A 22,518-nucleotide genomic window follows, 5' to 3' on the forward strand; every position below is an offset into this window, starting at 1 on the left:
CGATCAACTTTCCCTTTCTCCCCAATCCAGTCAGTTTGTCAAATCTATTCCATCCCCTTTTTCCTATTTACATAGCTTCTACTCTAATATTACCCCTGTCATTGGTTATCAAAATAGCCTCCTAATTGGTCTCTCTCTCTTCATTGTCTTCCACCCAACTGTCAAATTGATATGCTTGGAGCACAAATCTGACTCTATCTTGAAATCTTCTATGTCTCTAGGTAACACCTCAGCCTAACATTTAAAGTCTTCCATAAACTAGCTCCCATCTATTCCTTCTCTCCTGTTCCTCAGTAATGTACTAAGTGAGCCAATCAAACTGACCTACTAAATATTCCTCATCTGTGACAACTTGTCTCTACTCATTGGTCCAGCAGACCTGGAATGTGATTCTTTCTCACTTCCACTTCTTTGAATCCCTGGTTTTCTTTAAAGCACAGCTCATTACTGTCCTCTTCTATAATCCTATAATTACTATACTCTCCTTCCTGAAATCATGTCTCTTTGTGGCTCTCTAAAGGGAGGGATTGTTTTGTTTTTGCCTTATAACCCCAGTACCTGGCATGGTGTTCACACATAGTAAGTGCTCAATAAATTTATTTAGAATTGAACTCCAAGACACTGTTCTCTACTAATTCTACTTTTCTGACTATTCCTTCTCATTTTCTTTAGCTGGATCACCTTTCATACTCAGTCACTAAGTTATATGTCAAAATCCTATCTCTAGCATGGTTTTCTGCCCTGGAAGTGGGGAAGTGTGAGACTCTCTAGGCCACAACATGAAGGAGCAGTCAAAATTACTGAGTACAGGCCATACCTTTAAAAATAGAAACAAAGTTCAAATCAAAAATAGCAAAAGCAAAGATTAAGACAGCTAGTTTACTCCAGCTGGTGGTAAATGCAGCAAAATGATTATTTGATACAGTTACATACAAATAGGCTCTAACTTGCATATGCCCAGGATGAATGCCTACTTGAGTGTATCTTCCACAGTCACTGTCAATCTTTGTAAATTATTTTATGAAAAGTAGAGGACTGGGCTATTAAAATTATTTCTGTAAAATAGAGGGAGTATTACTATGAAATTTAGAAATCTGTGCCTTATAGTCTGTCTTGGTGATCACATCAGGCCCTAGCAGTTCACTCATTATTTCTCCTAATTTTATATAAACTCCCAAATTTATATGATCCTAATCTCACCCCTGAATCTTTAATCATCTATTTTCTCCTGCATGTCCTATTGCCATCTCAGACTCCACACATCCAAATCATTCACTTCTCTCCTATAAACTTCTGTTGAAAGCACTATCCTCACACTCAAGGCCACAGTCTTGGAGTTCTTTGTCAGCTTCAATCAGTTCTACCTTCACAAAAATTCCGGATTAGCCACTTCCTCCATTTACCCACCAATAACCTCACATTTACAGTACTGTAATAGCCTATCCTTTGGTCTCTCTCAGCTCATTTTTTTTATTATATTTGTTTTATTTTTGTACAAATGGTTTTTTTGTACATTACTAAAATATTCTTATTTAAGAGTAAACATAATACCTCTCCCCCCAAAAAAATGTAGACCCTCATGTAAAGGAAAGAGGAAAAAATTAAAATTAAAAAATAAAAATAATAGGGACAGCTAGGTAGCACAGTGGATGGGGCACCAGCCCTGGAGTCAAGAACACCCGAGGTCTCTCTCTATTTCTATCCCATCTTCCACATAGCTATCAAATTCATATTTCTAAAATATAAATCATAACTGTTTCCCTACTTCTTTAGTATAAAAATGCAAACTCATCAGTCAGACAAACTGACCTACTAACTTTTTGATCACTCAGCCAATTTTTATTAAGGACCTACTTGTTACATAATTTATTAAGCATTTTCCATATGTAAAGCACTGTGTTAAGGTCTAAATATGCCAGTAGAAAAGTGCAATAATCCCTGTTCTCAAGAAACTTAAATGCTAATCAAGAAAAACCATCCATATCCAAAGATTCAGTTACAGGGTAGATAGAAAGAAAGGTCTAAAGCTCATTACAAGTGCCATTTTTAAGTTGAGGCTTTAAGGTCTTTCCTCACCTCTTTTTTCTGTGTGTGTGTGTGTTTTTCTCTGTGTGTGTCTTATGCATGCATGTGCGTTTCTTTATATCTCTCTTTGATATACAAAGGTATGCATAGTTTCTCTTCAAATTAGTTTCTTTTTCCTTAAGGATAACAGCTAACACTTATGTGACTGTTTATATAGTCTTACTTAAACCTCCAAATCATCAAGGGTAAGTACTATGGATAATATTTCTATTTCATATATATAAATATATATATATACATATATACATATATGTATATATATATATATGTATGTATGTATGTATATGCCAAGTCCTGTCATTTCCCATCCCTCCAGTAGAATGAAAGTTTCTTGAGGACATGAAAACTTTTTTTTTCCTTTTTTATTCTTGTGACTAGCCTTGAATATGCTAGGTGTTTTATAAACGTTTGTGTTGAATAAGATAGTAGGGCAATACTCATTTAGATATGTGTGGGGTTTTTTTCAGTTTGGTCTCATTTTTAATAGTTTCTATTTGTTTGTGGGAGAAGTTTATTCTTTTCTTGGAAATAAATTTATTGAATATAGTTATTTTTCAAAATTAAAATCCCTGATATTGAGCTATTTATGCAACTTATTTAATTAAGTACTGGAACACTTTTTTAGAAGGAGCTCCTTTGCTTTCAGTGACTCACTATCTCAGTCTCTACAGGACTTTTAAAAATGTCAATCATTGCAAGAATTATGATCACTTTATAAAGATCGGAAAGAGGCAACATGGAGGAGTGTCCAGAAAGTTAACTTTAGAATTACAAATACCTGAGTTCAACTATCACCTTAGATATACTGGCTTTGAGACTTTGGACAAGTGGCTTGACTACTCAGTGTCCTCAGGTCTCTCTAAGATTGTAAAATGCAAATAGGAGAGTTTTTCACCAGGAGTTCCCTTTGCAAATGAAATCCCAGGTCTTTAACCAAAATAAATAAATATGATTTGGAGCCAGAGTGTGAGGGTCTTTAAGTGACAAATAAAGGAATTTTATTTTATCCTGGACATAGCTAGGGGCCCTTGAAGCTTCTTGAGTAGGGAAGTGACAGTCAGATTTGTACTTTAATTATAATAGATTTGGGGCAGCTAGGTGGCACAATGGATAGAGCACCAGCCCTGGAGTCAGGAGAAGCTGAGTTCAAATCTGGCCTCAGACAAAATCTGGTCTCAGACACTTAATAATTTACCTACCTGTGTGACCTTGGGCAAGTCACTTAACCCTATTGCCTTACCAAAAAAAAAAATTACAATAGATTTATAGCTATATGGAAGATGATTTGTCTTCTACTCATAGAATCATAGACAGCATCAGAAGGGATCTTAGTCTACCCCCCTCATTTTGTAGATGAAGAAAGTGAGCCACAGAGAAGTTAAGTGACTCTCCTGTGGTCACAGGGCATCAGAGATAGAATTTGAACCCAGTTCTTTGTGATTCTCAAGTTCAGCACTCTATTCAGTAATTCATATTTTCCTCTTGAACTCATCTTCCATTCTTAGACTTCTTCCCTTCCATATATAAGTATTATTATTAAGTATTCTTATGTTGTCCATCCTCACATTTTGGAGTGGTATATCTGTTGTCAAACTGTAATATTTCCCTCTAATTTTTTCATTATTTATGACAGTTAACATTTATTCACTGTTCACTTGATTGAGCAATAGATAACATATTGCCTTTGCCTACTTTTGTTGCTTACTGTTTAACCTCTCAAGTCTAGTATATAGCTCTATATATTTGGTATTCCTATCATCAAACAATCTGTATGAAGGTTGCTGATAAATTCCTTAAGACAATTTTCCACTTGACCTTTCTTGTCATTATCCTTATTTAGTGCTTTCTATTTTTCTTCACTGCTTCCCAAGCATCCCTCAGGATGCTTGTTAACATGCTACCAGTTCCCTCTAGGCATTTCTTTCTGTCCCTTACAATCTTTCTTCTCCCTGTTTTCCTCTTTCCCAAACTATTCCTTAGGCTGGCACATTTATTTTTACTCCCACTGGTTGCCCTTTGGAAGCTAAAAGATTGTTGTTAATCCCTGTTTTAATGGTTACTTTTCAATATCCGTCCATAATTTGTTTCACCAAGTATAGACCAAGGTTTTCTTGCTGCTTCTGTTAGCATTTTCCCATTATATTCTCTGTTCCCTTGGCCCAGTTCCCAGATTTGCCTCCTATATGACTTAAGGGTACATGTCCTATGTAAAATACTTTTAAAAAATAATCATACATAAAAATAATGAGAAATAAATATTCTCCACAATTGCATACTATTACTTATTAACTTTTAAATATTATAGTTACCATGCCACTGGGAGTAATTTCATATTAACAAAACCAAGTGCTTGATAAATCCTTTTTTGCATACTTTCTAAGAAATCATTTTACCTTTTTAGTATTCAGTAGTTATAATAACTATTACTTGTAATGAGGACAAATTGGCATTTTAATATTTTAATTTATTACTAAAATGTGTGCAACTAAATGAACCTGTTACATCTCTTGTATAGTAGCAATATACTGGCTATAGGAGAGAGAGAGAGAGAGAGAGAGAGAGAGAGAGAGAGAGAGAGAGAGATTTTTTTCTCTGTTGTACAGTGATTCTCAATTACTCCACATAGTATAACTCTTTGTAGCTACTAATGTGAATTAATAGTTGTTCAGTTATAACCTTCCAAAGAACTAAATCTTTTCCCATGGAGACTGTATAGTAAAACAGGTTTACTTATGTAATGTAAGGCCTTCTAAGGATTGTTGTAACTTCAAACAGTTGACCTAAAAAGTTACTGTAATATTCTTTTGAAGGATTAGAGCTCTACCAGCCATGCTTTATAGTTTTATATTAATGAACTCTGTAGGTAACATAATTCCCAGAATAGTTAACCAAGAAGATGAACAATTGTAAATTGCCATGAACTCCTTTCCAGGCACAGATCCTGGACTTTACAAACAAAATAGCTTGAATTATAAGTAGTCTAAGTGTTTACAGATACATAAAGAGAAACCGTTTCTGTAACATATTTTTAATCTGCCCAAATTCTCTTGATTTATTCTCTTTTAGCTGCTGTGCTGAAATATGAAAACAATATCATGAACATCAGACAGTTTAATTGTTCACCACACCCCTACTGGCTTCCAAACTTTATGGATGTCTTCACATGGTCTCTGCCTTTTGTTGGGGAGAAAGGTAGGAAAAATTAGTCATCCAAAGAAAAACAGTAAATTGAGAAACAATTTTTACAGCTAGTATTTCTGACAAAGGACTCATTTCTAAAATATACAGAGAACTGAATCAAATTTTCAAAAAAAAAGCCATTCCCCAATTGACAAATGGTCACAGGATATGCAAAAGGAATTTACAGATGAGGAAATCAAATCCATAGTCATATGAAAAATTGCTCTAAATCATTACTTATTAGAGAAATACAAATTAAAGCATCTCTGAGATATCACCTCACACCTCTCAGACTGGCCAGTATGACCAGAAAGGACAATGATCAATGATGGAAGGGATGTGGGAAATCTGGGACACTTAATAATATGTTTTTGGTAGAGCTGTGAACTCATCCAACCTTTCTGGAGAGAAATTTGAAATTATACCCAAAGGTCAACAGAAGTGTGCATACCCTTGGATCCAACAATACCACTGCTAGTTGTATACCCTGAGGAGATTATGAAAAAGGGTAAAAACATCACTTGTATAAAAATAGTCATAGCAGCTCTGTTTCTGGCAGCAAAGAATTAGAAATTGAGTGAATGTTCATCAATTGGGGAATGGCTTAATAAACTGTGGGATATGTATGTCATAGAATTACTACTGTTCTATTAGAAACCAAAAAGGATGGGAATTCAGGGAAACCTGGAAGGATTTGCAAACTGATGCTGAGCAAGATGAGCAGAACCAGAAAAACATTGTACACCCTAACAATCAACATGGGGGTGATGACCAACTTTGATGGACTTGCTCATTCCATCAGTGCAACAATCAGGGATAATTTGGGTGTATCTACAATGGAGAATATCAATCTGTATCCAGATAAAGAACCATGGAGTTTGAACAAAGACCAAAGACTATTACCTTTAATTTAGGGGGGAAAAACCGTTATCTTATTATATAATTCTACTATCTCTTATACTTTATTTTTTCTTCCTTAAGGAAATGGTATCTCTCTCATCACATTCAACTTAGATCAGTGTATGCCATGGAAACAATGTAAAGACTAACAGCCTGCCTTCTGTGGCGGGGGGGGGAGAGGGAAGGAAGATGGGGGGGGTTGTAAAATTCAAAATAAATAAAATCTTAAAGAAAAAAAATATTCAAATTAAAAAAATAAAAATTAGTCATCCAGATCTCTTTATGCCTAAATCAGTGATTAATCATAAAATGATGTCTATTTATAGCCCCTGGTTCATGTAGAAATGTGCGTATAATTCAGGATTGTAGGTTTGGTTTTTTTGTTTGCTTACTGTGTATTCTGACTATATAGAGTATGTTTTAGTTGATTCTTAGTCTTAATTATTCTGAATTATATTTGATTTATTTGAAACAACTATTTGAACAAGGAACACAGTCTACATGCACTGAACTTGCAAGTTATTATACCTAGGTTCATATTTTCTCTGCCAGCCCCACAAGCTACATGGCCTTGCAAATCATTTCCCTTTAACTTCAGTTTCCTTGTCTGTAAAATGGGGCCTCTAATAGTACAAAGTACTAAAATTTAAAGAGCACTTTAAGTTTTGCAAAGTATATAATTCCTTAACAAATATATCTATCAATTATAAGGTACCATAGAAATGCAACAATATAATTATTGCTGTATTTTTAGAATTGTGTTATTGCATTTGATGCAATAACAAAAGGACACACAGTCCTTTTGGCAAGTTGATTGTGAAAAGACATTTTTTCTCTAGGTGTAGATCAGTATAAGGTGTTCTGAAGAGTTAACTAACAAATTATTGAATAATTGGTAGATTCTGTAATGGATCAAATGTGATATTTGGTTTTCATAATCTGGAACATCTACATGAAAAATTTAATTTTAGGGTTTCCTTCACATCAGGTTAAAGTAACTAGAAATAACTTTACTGAAATTACAAACATTAAGCTTTTTTCCACAAAAAAGACATATGAGAAGACAACACTCCCCATTCCTTTACAAAAGTGAAGGGTTGGGGTGGCTAGGTGGCGTAGTGGATAAAGCACTGGCCTTGGGGTCAAGAGTACCTGGGTTCAAATCGGGTCTCAGACACTTAATAATTACCTAGCTGTGTGGCCTTGGGCAAGCCATTTAACCCCATTTGCCTTACAAAAACCTAAAAAGAAAAATAAAATAAAAAACAAAAGTGAAGGGTCTGCAGGTTTGGAAAATTGCATTCAATGTGAAATTTTTTCCAATTTATTAATGAATTTTGCTAATTTTTTTATTCTTTATTTTCATATGTGATGGAACTTTGGTAAGGGTGAAGAAAGATATACAGGACAGGAATCTAGGTGATACAAAACCAAAATTTGTTAATTAAATCTATTAAATAGAAAGATAATTCTGTTCCATGTGCTTTTAGATAAAAAAAAAAATGTTTGTTTCAAGTTTTCCTTTCTTTTTTATCCCATTACATAGTCACTGAGATGCTGGTCAACATTCTCAACATATGCTCTGATGATGAGTTGATTTCAGATGGTGATGACACATTGGAAGGTAAATTTGGATTGTCTTTAACAAGGTCCTAGGCAGGATAAATTTGATTTTAAAGCTAGGTTATGTTTCATGTCCACTGCTCATGATCTGATTCTGACAAGTTAGCCCTTGAAGATTTAAATACTTAATTTATAGTTGATCTTATTTATTGAGCTGCTATTCTCTTTAGATTCTTTTGAAATCATAGGGTGGTTCAATAATGACATCTATGTAAAGATAAAGGGAATGAGAAATTGCTTCATGTTATTAGGAAGTGTGTTCCCCTTCATACAAAGAGAACAAAGAGAACCTGCTGTTTGTTATAGACGTGCTTTGAATTGTTTTTCAGTAGTGGAGATAGACTGCATGGAGCTCTCCATACCCCTTCCAGAAGCATACATTTGTGCATTTGGGCAGAATTTAGGAGGGCTCATAGAACTGGGTTTTACATTGTACAAAGTTAACTGGTTCAACATGGTAGCAGGATTTTACTTTGGCCTATTTAATAGTTTGATGTTTCAACTAATTTAAGCAAACTGGTTGATGTAAAAGCACCCAGGGTGCATATGTTTAGTTGAGCCCTCTTCTTTCCCCAGTTCTAAAAGCATGTGACTTCCTGAATGGGTTCAGATTATAGTTTTTGTTGCTGCTTCTCATTACTGCATATATTTTAAATTTATGAATGTTAAGCTTATCTGCTCTTCTCCCCCCCCCTGTCATTGCCAACATTATTCTAGAAATAATACCCTTCTGGGACTTCCTTTAGTAATATTATTTTAATTTTGTGAGAAGGTAGAAAACATATTGGAGGGTCTCAGAAAAATTTACATAAAACTAGAAAATCTTAAAAGGAAAGACTCATGACAAAGTATATGTAATTAGGAAGTCTGAAATTTACTATCTTACCACATTACAAGAAAATGTCTCTTGTGAGCTGCTTGTCCCATTTCCTCTTGACTTTTTTTTCTCCCTCCCATGAAAACTTAAATTTCTCTTCTCATATTTCTATCTTCATTCCTTGTTTCTTGGTGTCTCTTCTCCCTGAAGATCACTACATTTCAAGCTATCAGAAAGGTACCCAACTAGAATGTGCTAATAGCTTTATACATGCTGCCTGTACCACTGGAACTCATGGAATAGATTTTTTTTAATAGTTGATAACTGAATAATTGAAGCAGACTCTCCATTCTTTCTCATCTCTTTTTTATTTTAACATAAATGCTTTGTATATGTGAATCCTGCTGTGGTTCTTTAGGATATTGAAAGCTGCAGGGGTGGTATCACATTTCTGTTTCTGATTTCTGAATGCGGTAACCTCTGATGCATGCCTGGATCTTCAGTGCATGCTAGATCTGAAGTTTGGCTTGTAATGCGTGAATTATTTCATGAACCTCAGATGACAGAAGAATATAAGGCCTTGCATTCTTTTTTCTTTTGCTTCAAAAGATATCTTCCACACATTCTACTATTCTCCCACATTCTATCCATACAATTATCTGTAGTGTAAAAGATCTCACCAATTTATGTATAAGTGGGAATTAAAGAAATAAAGGCACTCCCACCAAGTTCAGAATAGCTATACATTGTGTTAGAAGAACCTGCTTGAATGATCACTTGCCATTTAGCAAGCACAGTCTTGCATCTCAGGATGTCCACTGGCAATCATACAGGAGAACTTTGTTTTACCAACTGTCTTTGTAATTTTTGAAGTGTTTGCATATGTGTGTAGATGAGTGTTACATTGTTTTATTATGTGGTATCCTTTGCCTGTTGAGTTCCACCAAGAGGATCTTACCTGACTCAAAATCATCCAGTCTTTCTTTCTTTTTTTGTTCCTTCCTTTTTTTAAAAAAAGTTCATTCTTCCTTGTTATTTTGTTCTTGCTCTTTCAGATTTTGATTTCTTTAACACTACCCAGGATTTTGTTTATTCAAATAACTTAAGATTTAATTTCTCTTTATTTTTAAATCTGTTTTCTGTTAAGGCAGGATTCTTCACACTGACCTGTTTTTTTTGAAGCAACCTGTTGGTCCTTAAAAAAAAGGGGAGATCTTTTAACTCAGTTGATCTTTCTGTTTTCAGGAGGCACAACACTTCGTAAGGAGATCATTAGAAATAAAATCAGGGCTATTGGAAAGATGGCACGAGTGTTTTCAGTTCTTCGGTAAGACCTCAACTATAGCATATAGCAGAAAAAGGAGTTTAAATTTGATTAGTAAATCCAAACTAATTGAGTTGGGCCATTTTTATTTCTTTTTTAACATTTTGAAAAATAATTTTTTCAATTTCATTTATGGTTACAGTGAAAAGATTTAAGTTTTTACACCATTAAGTATAATTACTTTGAACTAATAAAATATACTTGCCACATTTATTATCATAGTTCCTGTCTTCTACTTTTTACAGATATATTGTGAATCTTGTTTTCCAAAATAACAAATAAATATTTCAATATATTTCTTAGCTCTAATGAGGCAATTTTGATTTTCTTCCAAGAGCCTTAAAAATAGAATTCTGTATATAATAACCTCAAAATAACACCACAGTAGACTATGAATTCATATTTCATATTTTGTGGGACTGTTTTTTACACATGTGAAAATGTGGAAATTTTTTGTGATTTCCTGACTTTTGCAAACACAAAAGTTGGAGATAGGGGTGGTACAATCTATTATAAGAATTTTAGAAATTGATTTTAAAATTAATTTGAACAAGAGGTCAGAGACAAAAATGAGATCCTTCATTTGTCCTAATCCCTTAGTTTGAATTAGACCCATATGACAAATTAAGTAAAAGTATACTAACATACATACATATACATATAATACAAACATACATATATTTTAGATATATTCATATAGCCATCATCATATGTCTTTATTTGTATTGTTTGGACTTGCTGTTGTTTAATTAACCCTAAGACTAGAAGATAATGTTTTTAGGAAATGAAGGAGGGGAAGAAACTGATTCCTCTCTTAAGTACTACTCTCCAGTTTTCTCCAATGAGCTGAACCAGGATATTCGAAGATTTAACTGAATGTTTTTATATTTTTCTAGAGAAGAGAGGGAAAGTGTGCTGACTCTCAAAGGGCTGACTCCTACAGGTACATTACCTCTTGGTGTCCTCTCAGGAGGAAAGCAGACCCTCCAATCAGGTGAGTGTAGAAGAAGTAAGTGTCCCTTCCAGGAAGAATTCGACTTCCTACCACTGCCATGTAAAAGAAAAAACATCTGGATTTCTCAAACTCAAAGTTATAAACCTTTTCCATAATCTCTTTCCTGATGTCCTGCTGAAGAGTTTATTCATCTTTGTGACAGATTATTTGTGACCAAGAATGTTTCTTTTTGCCATAATGCCAATTTAAAAATCTTGGGGAGGTATCCTCTAAGGAGAGTTGTTATGTGAAGTCTTGGAATAAAAAGATTTAGACTTGGTAGAAGTAAACATATTTAGAGAGAGAGGAAGATGTCAGTTAATATTATTGGATGCCTAAGACTTGAAAACTGACATTGAATAGCATCTAGCTTTGAATATATGTTACTGCTTATTTTTACCTACCTTTAGGTTTATTCAGACTATTAACTGCCTCCTATATTCAAACCTTACCTTAGACTAATAAGAATTGGTTCCTTCATAACCTGAAATTTTCTTTTAATGTAAAATTGAATTCTTCATCCTTAAGTCTGATAACAATAAACTGCAGCTTGGATGTGAGGGGCTTTTTTTTAGCATCTATAGTATGTTTAATTTGAAAGTTGGCTTGAAATGCCCAAAAAACTGCTCCCCCCCCCAAATAACTATATACTTTTTACACTGAATACATTTAAAGGTTTTTAAAGATCCTTTTCTCTATCCCCCACTCTTCAAATAAGTAAACTTAGGTCTTGAGAGTTGAAGTAATTTATCCAAGTTATTTAACACAATTGATTAAGGAGTTAGGATTTAAACCAGGCCCTTTAACTAGAAATCCAGTAAGGGTTTCGTTTTATTTTGTTTCATTTTGTTTATATTTGGAATAAAAAGGAGTTAACTTAGTGAAGAAAAAGATAACCACAAAAAAATTCCATTTGTTATTAGAAGCATCCTTGCAGAAAAAAAACAATTAAGAATTTAATAACACATGGTGTTTTGCTACAATATTTTTGGTTTTGGTTTCAAACAAATTGAGACTTCTTTAGACAATATACTCAAAATAAAATTGTCTTTTCTACTATGTGAAGAAGTCTAGATCTTAATGAAAAATACCTTTTCATGGCCTTAATATTTTTGCTATTTTTTTTTATCTGCTATGTGTTGTGACACAGATGTGCCTCCTTCCTGGAGATAGCTTTTTATTTTATTTTTTTATTTTTTGCAAGGCATTGGCATTAAGTAACTTGCTGAAGGTCACACAGCTAGATAATTATTAAGTGTCTGAGGCAAACTTTGAACTCAGGTTCTTCTGATTCCAGGGCCAGTACTTTAGCCACTGTGTCACCTAGCTGTCCCCCCAAACCTTGAGGATATTGTAAAAAGAATCTACGGTAAAGGAGAATGGTACTGTAGTAAAAGCTAGGGAATTTGAAAACCTTAGTACTCTCTCTATATATTTTGCTAATCTTTTTTTCTCTTCCAGCTCAAATTTTGCCAGCCATTTGCAAACTTTGGCATCACCAACTAGTGCTTGTCATTTTTATCATACCCTTATCTGAGCAGTTTTGAACAAAGAGCACCCTACTTTAACATAAAGCTTTATTTGCCCACCTCTTTAAACATACTTTAATCAGGTCAACCCATGTAGATTCAGACCGTGAGGGAAGAGATGACAGCAGAGAACTACTTCCTATAATGCTACTTCTACTTCAAAACAGAAATAGAAAGTTGTAATTGTATTGCTCTATATGTAAATAGTTTTAAATTTTATGAGACTAGAGAAGCTGACATTCCTATAACTAAGAGCTAAGATTTAAAAGTTGTTCCTGCATGTTTTTGATAATTGGTATATGTTTTGTACGTACCATGCATTTTGATACATTTCAGTGTATATTTTCACTTGCTTTAAAAAGGAGGATTAATTTTCTCAATTTCTCTTGTTTTATTGATTCTGAGATCATTTGGATGCAATGGAATGTTAATCACCTTATTTTCCCCTTTTTACATATGTCATAAATAAAAAGCACAATTTTCCTTATATGCTCTATCTCCTAGCACATCTCAACAACCTTTTAATGGTTCACATTTGTTCCATCGTCCTCTAGACAGAAAAATTTGTTAATGTTGAATTTTAACTTATCCCCCTTTTCCATCACAATGGGGAAGCAAAAGACTTTCTTGACAATTAGTCAGCCTTCTTACACAAGGATTAAAAACTATGTGAGTTTGAATTGTCAGCATTTTCTGTGTTTCAAATCCAGAGCATACCATGAATTTATATCACCACTTGAATAGCCAGAAAGAATAACTCCTGTTGGTAACTCCCTTCTTTTCTTCCAAATGCTGGTCTTTATTTGATGGCAAGCCTGTGTGAGTGGGAAAGGACAATAAGCATTTCTGCTTGGTGCCAGCTTTTCCAGGCCTTGGGTTCAACAGTAGTACTCCATTTAGAGAGCAATAATGAGTCACTTTTCCTTTATTTATTTGTTGAATTGTTAACAGGGAATAATTTAAGTTCAGATGAACTATATACATTGAGTCATTTGTGCCACTTCTAGGTTATTTCAACATAATTTAAAACATTTACTTGATATCAGAACATAAATGTACAGTTTTCATTTCATTTGCTTAGAATTTTAAAAGTAGGATGCTGAACCCTGTTGTTTATTTCTTGTAATCAGTGTTTCAGACCCAGTCGCTTAATTATAAGAAATGTTGGTGATAAAGGTTTCCAAATTTAAAGTATTAAGAAAATGATAGCTATGCAAATTTTACCTCACCCACTCAATATTCCTTTCACTTTCTTTTCCAGTGGATCTTTATTAACATTAAGGGGATGGGTGAATGAATGGATGGGTGGGAGGATGGATGAATGAATGAATGAATGGACTGGTGGAGTGAAAAATGGAAGATGGGAACCTGGGGTTTCAATACTGGCAGCAAAACTGGCAGCTTACTCACTCTTTTTCTGTCTTCATTTTCACATGCCCCTGCCCCTGCTGTCTTACAGCCACAATAGAAGCGGTAGAGGCACAGGAAGGTATGGCTAGAATCATCCAAGAGCTGTGATCATTTGTTTGTCTTCTAATTTTGAAAAGCTTTATTTGGCATTTAAGATACTGTCCTATTACCTCACCAGAACTAGAACAATGAGGAAAGGAACAGAGGCTTCTCTGGAAAAGCTCATAAAGAGAAACCCCTTTGATGGGCTGCATCTATAGAAATTGAATATAATCTTCACAAAAGATGAAACTTTACTGAATCTTTATCAATATTAATGTATCACAGAAGTTCAAGTGTCTGGGCAGCAGTTTATTCCTGTGAAATCTCAAATAGTTTAATATCCTATTTATTATCCTCCAAATGGCTTCTAGGAAAATCTTTTGCATCACCTCCTTAACTATATATTTCCAAGACTTTTAAAAAGACAAAATAAATAAATAGTTTGATTCATAAGATTTCCCCAGCATTCAAGCTAATCTATCTCACTGTCAAAGAAGGTAAAGTAAATTGAATTGAAAGTATTAATTTTAGATAGATATTTTTTAATCCTTTAATTTGGAAATTTTTGTTGGAAATTTGTGGAACTCAGATGATAATTTGTCTTGGATGGTTAAGGAACTAATATTTTGATTTAGAAATGGAGTTCCTATATACATTTTCACATGCAATTCTTTTTGCCTAATTTTTATAACAAGTTAATAGAAATATAAAGAAGCCATGGTTATCTCATTTAAATTGTCAAAATTGTATTTGGCTCCTAGTAGTGCAAGGTAAAATATCATCTTTCTGATCCAAAATTAGCTTTTTTTTTTTTACCTTTGTATTGTCATGTATAGTGTTTGTGTTTTAAAGTAACCACCCTGTGTTTAATTTGTCCCATTTTTTAAGAACATGAGCACGTTTCTGGTCTATAAGCAACTCTTTCCCAATGTATTAGAGAAAAAAATTTGTCAACCTTTCACCAAATTTGTGACTACTGTGAACTAATTCATTATTAATTTAAAATTGTTTTCACCAACCAAACACCTTTGGGCCTTTAAGGATACTTGATGAGGCAAATAAAACTGGCCCCCTTCCTGGTCTCTCCACCAGACATGTGCTCAATAGTGCCTTGTGTGTTGTGCTTTAGGAGAGTTTGGTGTGTGGCTGTTTTTAAATTCCTGATGTTATTGCACACTAAAATTATTGTTCCTGTTCTCTCTAGCCATTCGAGGGTTTTCACCCCCGCACAAGATCAGAAGCTTTGAGGAGGCTCGGGGTCTGGACCGCATTAATGAGCGCATGCCCCCCCGCAGAGATAAATCATACCCTGAAGGGCCAGTGGCAGTACCAGTGAATTTGGTGACCCATGGAGTGAGCAAGGGTGACACAGCCAACAAAAGCCACTAATGGCTCAAAGCAGCAGTTGCAGTACCACTAATGGATCCAAAACTTAACATTTTATTTATTTATTATTGGAAAACAAAAACAAACTGAAACCTGGAGGCACATTCACGATGCAGTCTGCATTTATTCTGTAAGAAAGGTGACCATTTTGTAAATTTTTTTTAATTTATGTTCAATATAAAAAGTCCCATCTTTTTTTTCTTTTTTTTTCTTTTTCTTTGTAAAAATTTTTAGAAATTGGTCTCATTGATAGTATACACATGAAGTATTGTGCTGTAAAGGTGATATCTGTCTACCAGTCCCATACCCTTTGTATAAGAGGGCCTTTGGAAACCACCACCCTGAGTTTGTTATTTAAACCAGTCAGCTAGTCCTCTCATTTTTGAAAGGATATCTTTCATTTAAGCTCAACTACTTTTTACCTAGGTGCATCTACATCTTTAGACATCAGTTCTTGGGAAGGTCTGATAAATGACGGTAAGCTAAGCCTGTTTGTCTGATTGTGGAAAACTTGATTGGGGTTTAATTTTTAAAATGGATGACTCCAATCCTAGGATTAGCTTAAGGTCCACATGATGTGTTAACCAGAATGGCCTACTTTCTTCTGGACTCCAGTTCCTTTTAATGTAATCCTGTGGAGCAGAAACAATAATCATCATCATAATAAAGGATATTCTTAGGATTACTTAAACTTGTCAATTGAAATATAGGTGTGATTGGTTTAAGACTTCCCTTTGAGATTTTGTGAGGGAAAAGTTTCTAGAAAATCTCATGATACCGTCACTGAATACTTTCAGATATGTGCTTCCATTTTAATGCTCCACATGAACTGCTGTACTCCTTCAGCAGAGGAATAGTATTTCTAAATATTTTCTAAATGCCCTCTTCAAAGCATTTTTAAACAAAAATCCTTTTTTCTCTTCCATCACTGTCATTGTCTTCTTTCTCCCCTTTCCAGACATCCTCCTTTATTTGTTTCTAACATTTTCTATATTTCTGATGAAAACTGGGACAATGGAAATTGAATCTAGGGTTATGGGATTCCCCCAATGAAATGAAAACTTGGACAAACAACTTTGGTTTGGTAAAGTTCAACGAAAGAGGTTTTACCATACTCTGAATTGATCATTTGACCATTTTGCTATCTTTTCTCACCCTTGATGTATTGAATTCTAAGTGATCATCTTTAATTTTTCTTGGAGCCCAAGAGCAAGTTGATGTTATAGACAGACAACCTTTCTTGTCTGTCTGTACTACAAAACTTTTGAGTTCACTATCAACTGGTAAAATATATTTTATGGGATCCTTCAGTTTCTGTTTTTGGGTAAGAGAATTTATCTTCAGTGTCTTGCTTTAATAGCTATTACTTAGCCTTGCTGATGGATAAATTCTCAATAATTCTTTAAAGGTGAAAATTTCAGAAATTCCTTAGTTTCATATGTTGAGTCAGTTTCATCTCAACATTAATGTAAGTATCTTATGTAATAATAACATGATATATTGGCAGTTCTGAGGATTTCAAGGGCAAGTGGGAGAATGCAAGGAAACTCCTTACTTCATTAGAAAATGCCTGTTTTCCTCTTAACATTTGTACTGATTATGCCCAATTTTCTCCTTTATGACAATCAAGATCATCAGGGTGTATTTGACAACTTAAATGCTGTGGCATGGATTTTCTCTGCTGGTACGATGATAGACGTAGTTTAAAAAGGAAGATAAAGGGTCTCTCAACTCTGATTTAGAATTGTGTAAAGGAATTTGGGGAAGACACTTGAAAGCAATATCTTTTTTATATCCTTTGAGGAAGTTGATCAACTAAACAATCCTCATACCTTTTTTCACAATATTGCAAATAATCACTGTCTTTGGGAGAGCTTGGCTAATAAAGTTTTAAAAGTATATTAAGAGATTATATGTATTTGAAAATGAAAATCCTTCACCCTTACTCTCTAGTCCATTAGGGTCATAATACCTTTAGTCTTTGAGTAATAGTTACTGTCAATACTGTACCTTCCCTTTCTGAAGAGGGTATCATGATTTGGGAGTTATTTTGTTGGCACTTTTCATTGATAGAGCATAGTGTTACTGAGCTCTACTCAATTCTCTGATTCATTAACTGGTTAACAGCAACATGAACATATGAGAAAAAGATCTGAGTGAGTTTTTAGTGGTAAATTTAGTGACTCCTGAATAAAGAAATTTGAGAAATTGATAGAATATTGAAAATAATGTCTTTTGGGATATACTTTGAAGACTGTAGGACAGAGCCAGGGCAAGATTAGGAGTAAAGTTTTAAAAGTAGTACAAAAAATTTTCTATAAAGTAGGAAGCTCAGATAATTCATGTGCTGATAGATGCAATTTCACTATTAACCATAGCAGATTTGTAGACCAACAATTTGGGGAAATTTCTACGGAATAAGATTTTCTCTTCACTCCATATTTCACTCAGGACAATCCATTTCAATCATTAAAAAATTCCATCTAAATAGTTATTCCCAAATAGTTTTCTGCTTTGATTTTCTTATACTGTCAGATTATTTCTTGAGCTAGTCTTCAAACAATCTAGAAAATGTGGCCATATCACTCTCAGGGTGGTAGCATTGCTCTCCTGTATTGGGACTATGACAAGAATGTTTCCTCAGCAGATTCCAGAAGAGGTGAGCCTACTAATCTGTGATTTCTCTCACTTTAGAAGAAATGATATTAGCTTTACCTCTCCAGCCAGGCAAAGTCTCCTTTCTTTTTCTGAATTATGTGGTTTTTAAAAGTGAAATATTATATGAATCAAATTTTCCTTTGGTTTCATTCAGAGTCTGTGAAAGACCAAGTTTGAAACAGCTACTTTTAAACAGAAAAAAAAAAAACCTGTCACCTTTTAAAAACACCCAATTTTTGATGCTTGGAAATAGGGGCAGAGGGATGAATCACTTTTTTAAAAAATTGTCCAAGATAAGAACAGCCTAATTTTTTTTTCTGAAAAATGTGAAAAAATGACAGCTATTCTTCTAGGTAGAAAGGTGGCTCCTGAGACAATCAACAATAACTTTGTGGTGACCAGAATGTTTCTTTTAAAAGAAGATGAAAAGGTGTCAGAATCTGACACCTTTCCATCCTCTTTTATATATACATCACACATATTCAGTCTGTCTCTTTATTTTAAATAGTCCTTTTTTTTTTAGTTTAGTTTAGTTTTGTTTTTGTTTTTGCAAGGCAATGGGGTTAAGTGGCTTGCCCAAGGCCACACAGCTAGGTAATTATTAAGTATTTGAGGCTGGATTTGAACTCAGGTACTCCTGACTCCAGGTCTGGTGCTCTATCCACTGCGCCACCTAGCCACCCCTTAAATAGTCTTTCTTAATTCCAAAAGTTGATGTCCTGGCATTTTTCAAAACAGGAAAAGCATTTGTTTTGGCAAATGTTGCATTATTTATTCCTAAAAAGACTTTTTAAGTAACAGGATAACCTTGGGACCTCTCGGCTTTGGAAGTGCCCTTCCCATCTCCCTCCTCTCTAAGTGAGTTTGGAAACCTTAAGATTGAAGCCATTGAAGCTCAGAAGACTTATGAATCTCAAAAAGTTGCAACAAAATAATATAAACTTCACTTAGTTTAGAGGTGAGTATATATGCATCTAGTGATTATTGCTTGTCAGCCTCTACTACCTTTCAAGGTATAGTATATTTGTAATCTATCCCTTTTGATCCATCTTTATTTTACATAAAATTACAATTTATAACCAAGATTTCTGACTGGTTACTATTTAGACTTTTAAGTTTTAACCATCCCTATGAACAGTGAAAATCAGATTAGGTGGAACTTAAATGAGCACTAATTATCAAACTTGTTCAGGAAAGAAGTATGTCACTAAAAAGACAGCATTTAAATGTTGCCTTGAGCCAGAAGGCTGAGTGATTCATAGATTTCCTGTGCGAGAATTACCAGGCATTTCCCTCTTCTTATCTGTGATGGAAATTCACTATTCCATATAGGCTTATTGAGACAATATCCTGGTATTCCCAACACTGCTTCTAGTTGCCACGGGAACACTAAAACCTAAGTTCTTTCTCTTTCAAAACAGTCTTTACCCACCCAAATCAGTCAGGGTTTCAGAAGGAGGAATGAGCTATGGACCTGGAATAGTAGTGTGAGGATAATTTTACCAATATCATATGTATGCCCATGAAGTTCTGCCGTGTCTGAAAGTCAAGTATTGTTCAGACCTTGAGAATCCCAGTTGCAAAAGGGAAACACACCTTTAGAACAGAGAGTAGCCCATGAAAGACAACTATTTCATTCTCTTTGTACTTAGCAGCTGTTTCTTTTTCTCTTTTTTTTAGAAAAATATTTTTAAAAAGGAAAAAGTGTCTGTGTATGTGTGTGTATCTGTACACATACTCCAAAAATAAGGAGAGAAATTTTCCATAGTAACATCAAATATTATTAAAGCATTCTGTTATTAGTCCCTTCATTGTTACTCTCTCTATAAACTCCCCCAGAGGAAGCCAAGAAAAGAAGGGATGGGCTGTGCAGAGAATTGCTGATTATAAGTAATAATAGAGAATTTTACTGACTGTAGGTCATTATGCCATTGACAATATATGTACAAAGAAGCTTGCCTATATCATTTCTTGAGTTATAACCAGCTTGTATCTAGCCAGCAAAAAAGAATAAGGGGATAGTCTGATTTGTTGTTTTTGTTTATTTTTTTTTTTAGGTTTTTGCAAAGCAATGGGGTTAAGTGACTTGCCCAAGGCCACACAGCTAGGTAATTACTAAGTCTGAGGCTAGATTTGTACTCAGGTATTCCTGACTCCAGGGCTGGTGCTCTATCCACTGCACCACCTTGCCGCCCCTGATAGTCTTTTTTTTTTTAAGGAAAATGAACACTGTCTTTTCATACCCAAATACAAAACTACCTGGCTAATGCTTGCCTCCACCATGTAGAAGATTCCTTGCAGGACAAGCTCAAGACTTTATGTCTCTCCACAGCCTGGAGATAGAAGACTTTTTGTCAAACTCTATTGAGAAAGTTTCTGGGGTTCCTTCTTCAAATCCTCAGGATAATCTTTTTTGACTTAAGTAATTTATACCTACAAATGATTTTGCCATTGCCCACAAATGGTACTTTGAAATCTTGTCTCCATCCCTCTCAGAGTTCCTTAAATCTTGTCTTTTTTGCATGTTATAGCAAAGTGCATGTAATAAGGAGAGAGCTTGCAATGAGGCTTGGAGAACAATGGCACATTTTTATCTTCCACCAGAGAACCTTCACAGTGATGCCATCCTGAACACTGTTTTCATCCTTTCTTCTTGCACTATGATCAGCAGGGATTTTTTCTAACAAGACTTTTCAGCCAGCTCCAAACCATGAAATCCTGACTTTATCTACCTGAATGACTTGGTTAGAACACATGAGACTAGGCAGTGGTATAAGTATTTTTTAGGTTCTCCTGAATGATGAATTATATGACTGTTCCTGGAGATTGCCTCCTTTTTCCTGCTTTTTCTTATGTTAATGACAATAGTGGAAAAATGTTATTTATTGGGAGAAATATTTAGTAAATTTTTTGTGGCAAGGAGTGAATTTGTTAGATTTGTCTTATTGTCGATTGGAAGTCATCTTAAAGGGGGGGAAAAGACAAAAAAAAATTCCCCATCCTTAAGATTAAACAACTTTATTGGCTTCCGTTGTCTTTATTTTTTTTTTTTATCCCATGGTACAGGCACTGAAGTTTGGCTTCTTACCCAATTTATCATTCAGGAAGTTGAAAGAAAATCCATCCTTTGAAGTCTGAAAAACTGATCTGGCATCCCAACCAAGGATCTCCCTTGCCCAGGGGAGAGAGTCCAGCGGTGCTCCTGAAACAGCCATGCCAAAGGCTTCCTTGCATGGCTTCCCCAGCTGTCCCACGGCCCCTGGCTCTTGATGGGTAACCCGCCCTGGCTCTTAACAGTGCCCTTTTCTCCACCTCTGACCTGAAATAGTTCCACCATCTCCCCTTCCACGGTGGATCCCTCTTACGTGCCTTCACCAGCAGAGGCCACTATTAGAAAGGAAGCTGAGGGCCAAGGGGAAAAGCCAAATGTGTGCTTGGGTTGTGCTCCTGCAGAACAAGATCTGTACTTTATCCTGGAAAGGACCCAAAGAGGTGACCAGGACCAGCTTTGGAACTTCCTCTAGAAAGTACAAATACAGTGGTCATTGAAGCAAGGAGCACTATCCCCAAATACAAAAAAGGAGGAGGTTTTGAGCAAGGGACTTTGGTGGCAGGTGTGGGTTATTGGAGGGCCCAGTGGCAGTGGTGATGGCAGTACCAGGCTCCAGCAATTTTGTCCGATTTAGCCTTGTTCCTGCCTGTAGGGTTTGAAGCATCCTGACTGATGATATTGTGCCTCAGTCCTTTGGTAGTAATCATGATAGTGCTGCTTGTGCTATCATAACAGCCCTAGGAGTTAGAGGCTAAACTGAGGTGGACAGAGTTTGTGCCCAAGGGCACATCCCTAGCAGTCTGAGGCTGGATTTGCTTCCTTTCTCCACCAACTAACTGCCTCTAATATAAATAAAAATATTATTTGCCTAGACCTCACCCTTTCCCATTGTTATAGTAGACAGTTATAAAGGCAGAAACCACAAATGTAAATTCCCCTTTGTCCTTTAATATTGAATCAAGCCCCTCTTAGCTGCTACTGTGGAGTCATGTGCTTGTTCCTTATAGCTTCCTGTGTTGAGAAAGGCAGGAGTTCTGGTAGTTCAGGGCTTTAAGAGTTATGGATTAGATCCATCCATCCTAATGTGGTTGAAGAGGAGTTTCATTGGTATCTAAGGAAGTAAGAAGGCAGGATTGATTACTTTCAGAAGATGAAGGCATTACATCATGTAAGTGAGCAACATAGGTGCCCTTTGTTTTCATCCCTGCTCAAATTGCCAGGAGAATAAACCTCAGTAGAGACCAATAAATATTAAGCCACTGATGTGGAGGAGAGTCTGTGGAATGGATAGAGTGCAGAGCAGAAAGGACCTGGACTTACATCCTGTCAAGAATCACAAACTATCTGTGCAACCTCAGACAAGTCAATCATTTGATTCCACAGTTTTCTCATCTGTAAAATGATATTTTATGTAATCTCTAATGTCCCCCCCTAGCTCTGGATTCCTCTTAGGAATAATTAATATTCCCTACCCTCAAGTAGTTTATGTTCTGCTTGGGGGGGGGGGAAGTTGCATAC

General features: G+C 35.2%; 1 protein-coding gene across 2 annotated transcripts in view; it reads left to right on the forward strand.

The window, feature by feature from the left end:
* The window catches only part of PPP3CC (protein phosphatase 3 catalytic subunit gamma), a 129,546-nt gene extending 112,357 nt beyond the window's left edge, over positions 1-17,189 (forward strand). The window contains exons 9-14 of one of the 2 annotated variants that reach the window (XM_074209151.1): positions 5,152-5,277; positions 7,712-7,789; positions 9,851-9,932; positions 10,826-10,923; positions 13,912-13,941; positions 15,109-17,189. In XM_074209151.1, the coding sequence (XP_074065252.1) occupies positions 5,152-5,277; positions 7,712-7,789; positions 9,851-9,932; positions 10,826-10,923; positions 13,912-13,941; positions 15,109-15,293 (599 nt within the window). In that variant the 3' untranslated portion in view covers positions 15,294-17,189. The remainder of the gene's footprint in view (positions 1-5,151; positions 5,278-7,711; positions 7,790-9,850; positions 9,933-10,825; positions 10,924-13,911; positions 13,942-15,108) is intronic. The other variant, XM_074209152.1, reaches the window with a different exon arrangement.
* The last annotated feature ends 5,329 nt before the right edge of the window (positions 17,190-22,518 follow it).

Source organism: Macrotis lagotis, chromosome 1 (genome assembly GCF_037893015.1).
Source record: "Macrotis lagotis isolate mMagLag1 chromosome 1, bilby.v1.9.chrom.fasta, whole genome shotgun sequence".
NCBI lineage: Eukaryota > Metazoa > Chordata > Mammalia > Peramelemorphia > Peramelidae > Macrotis > Macrotis lagotis.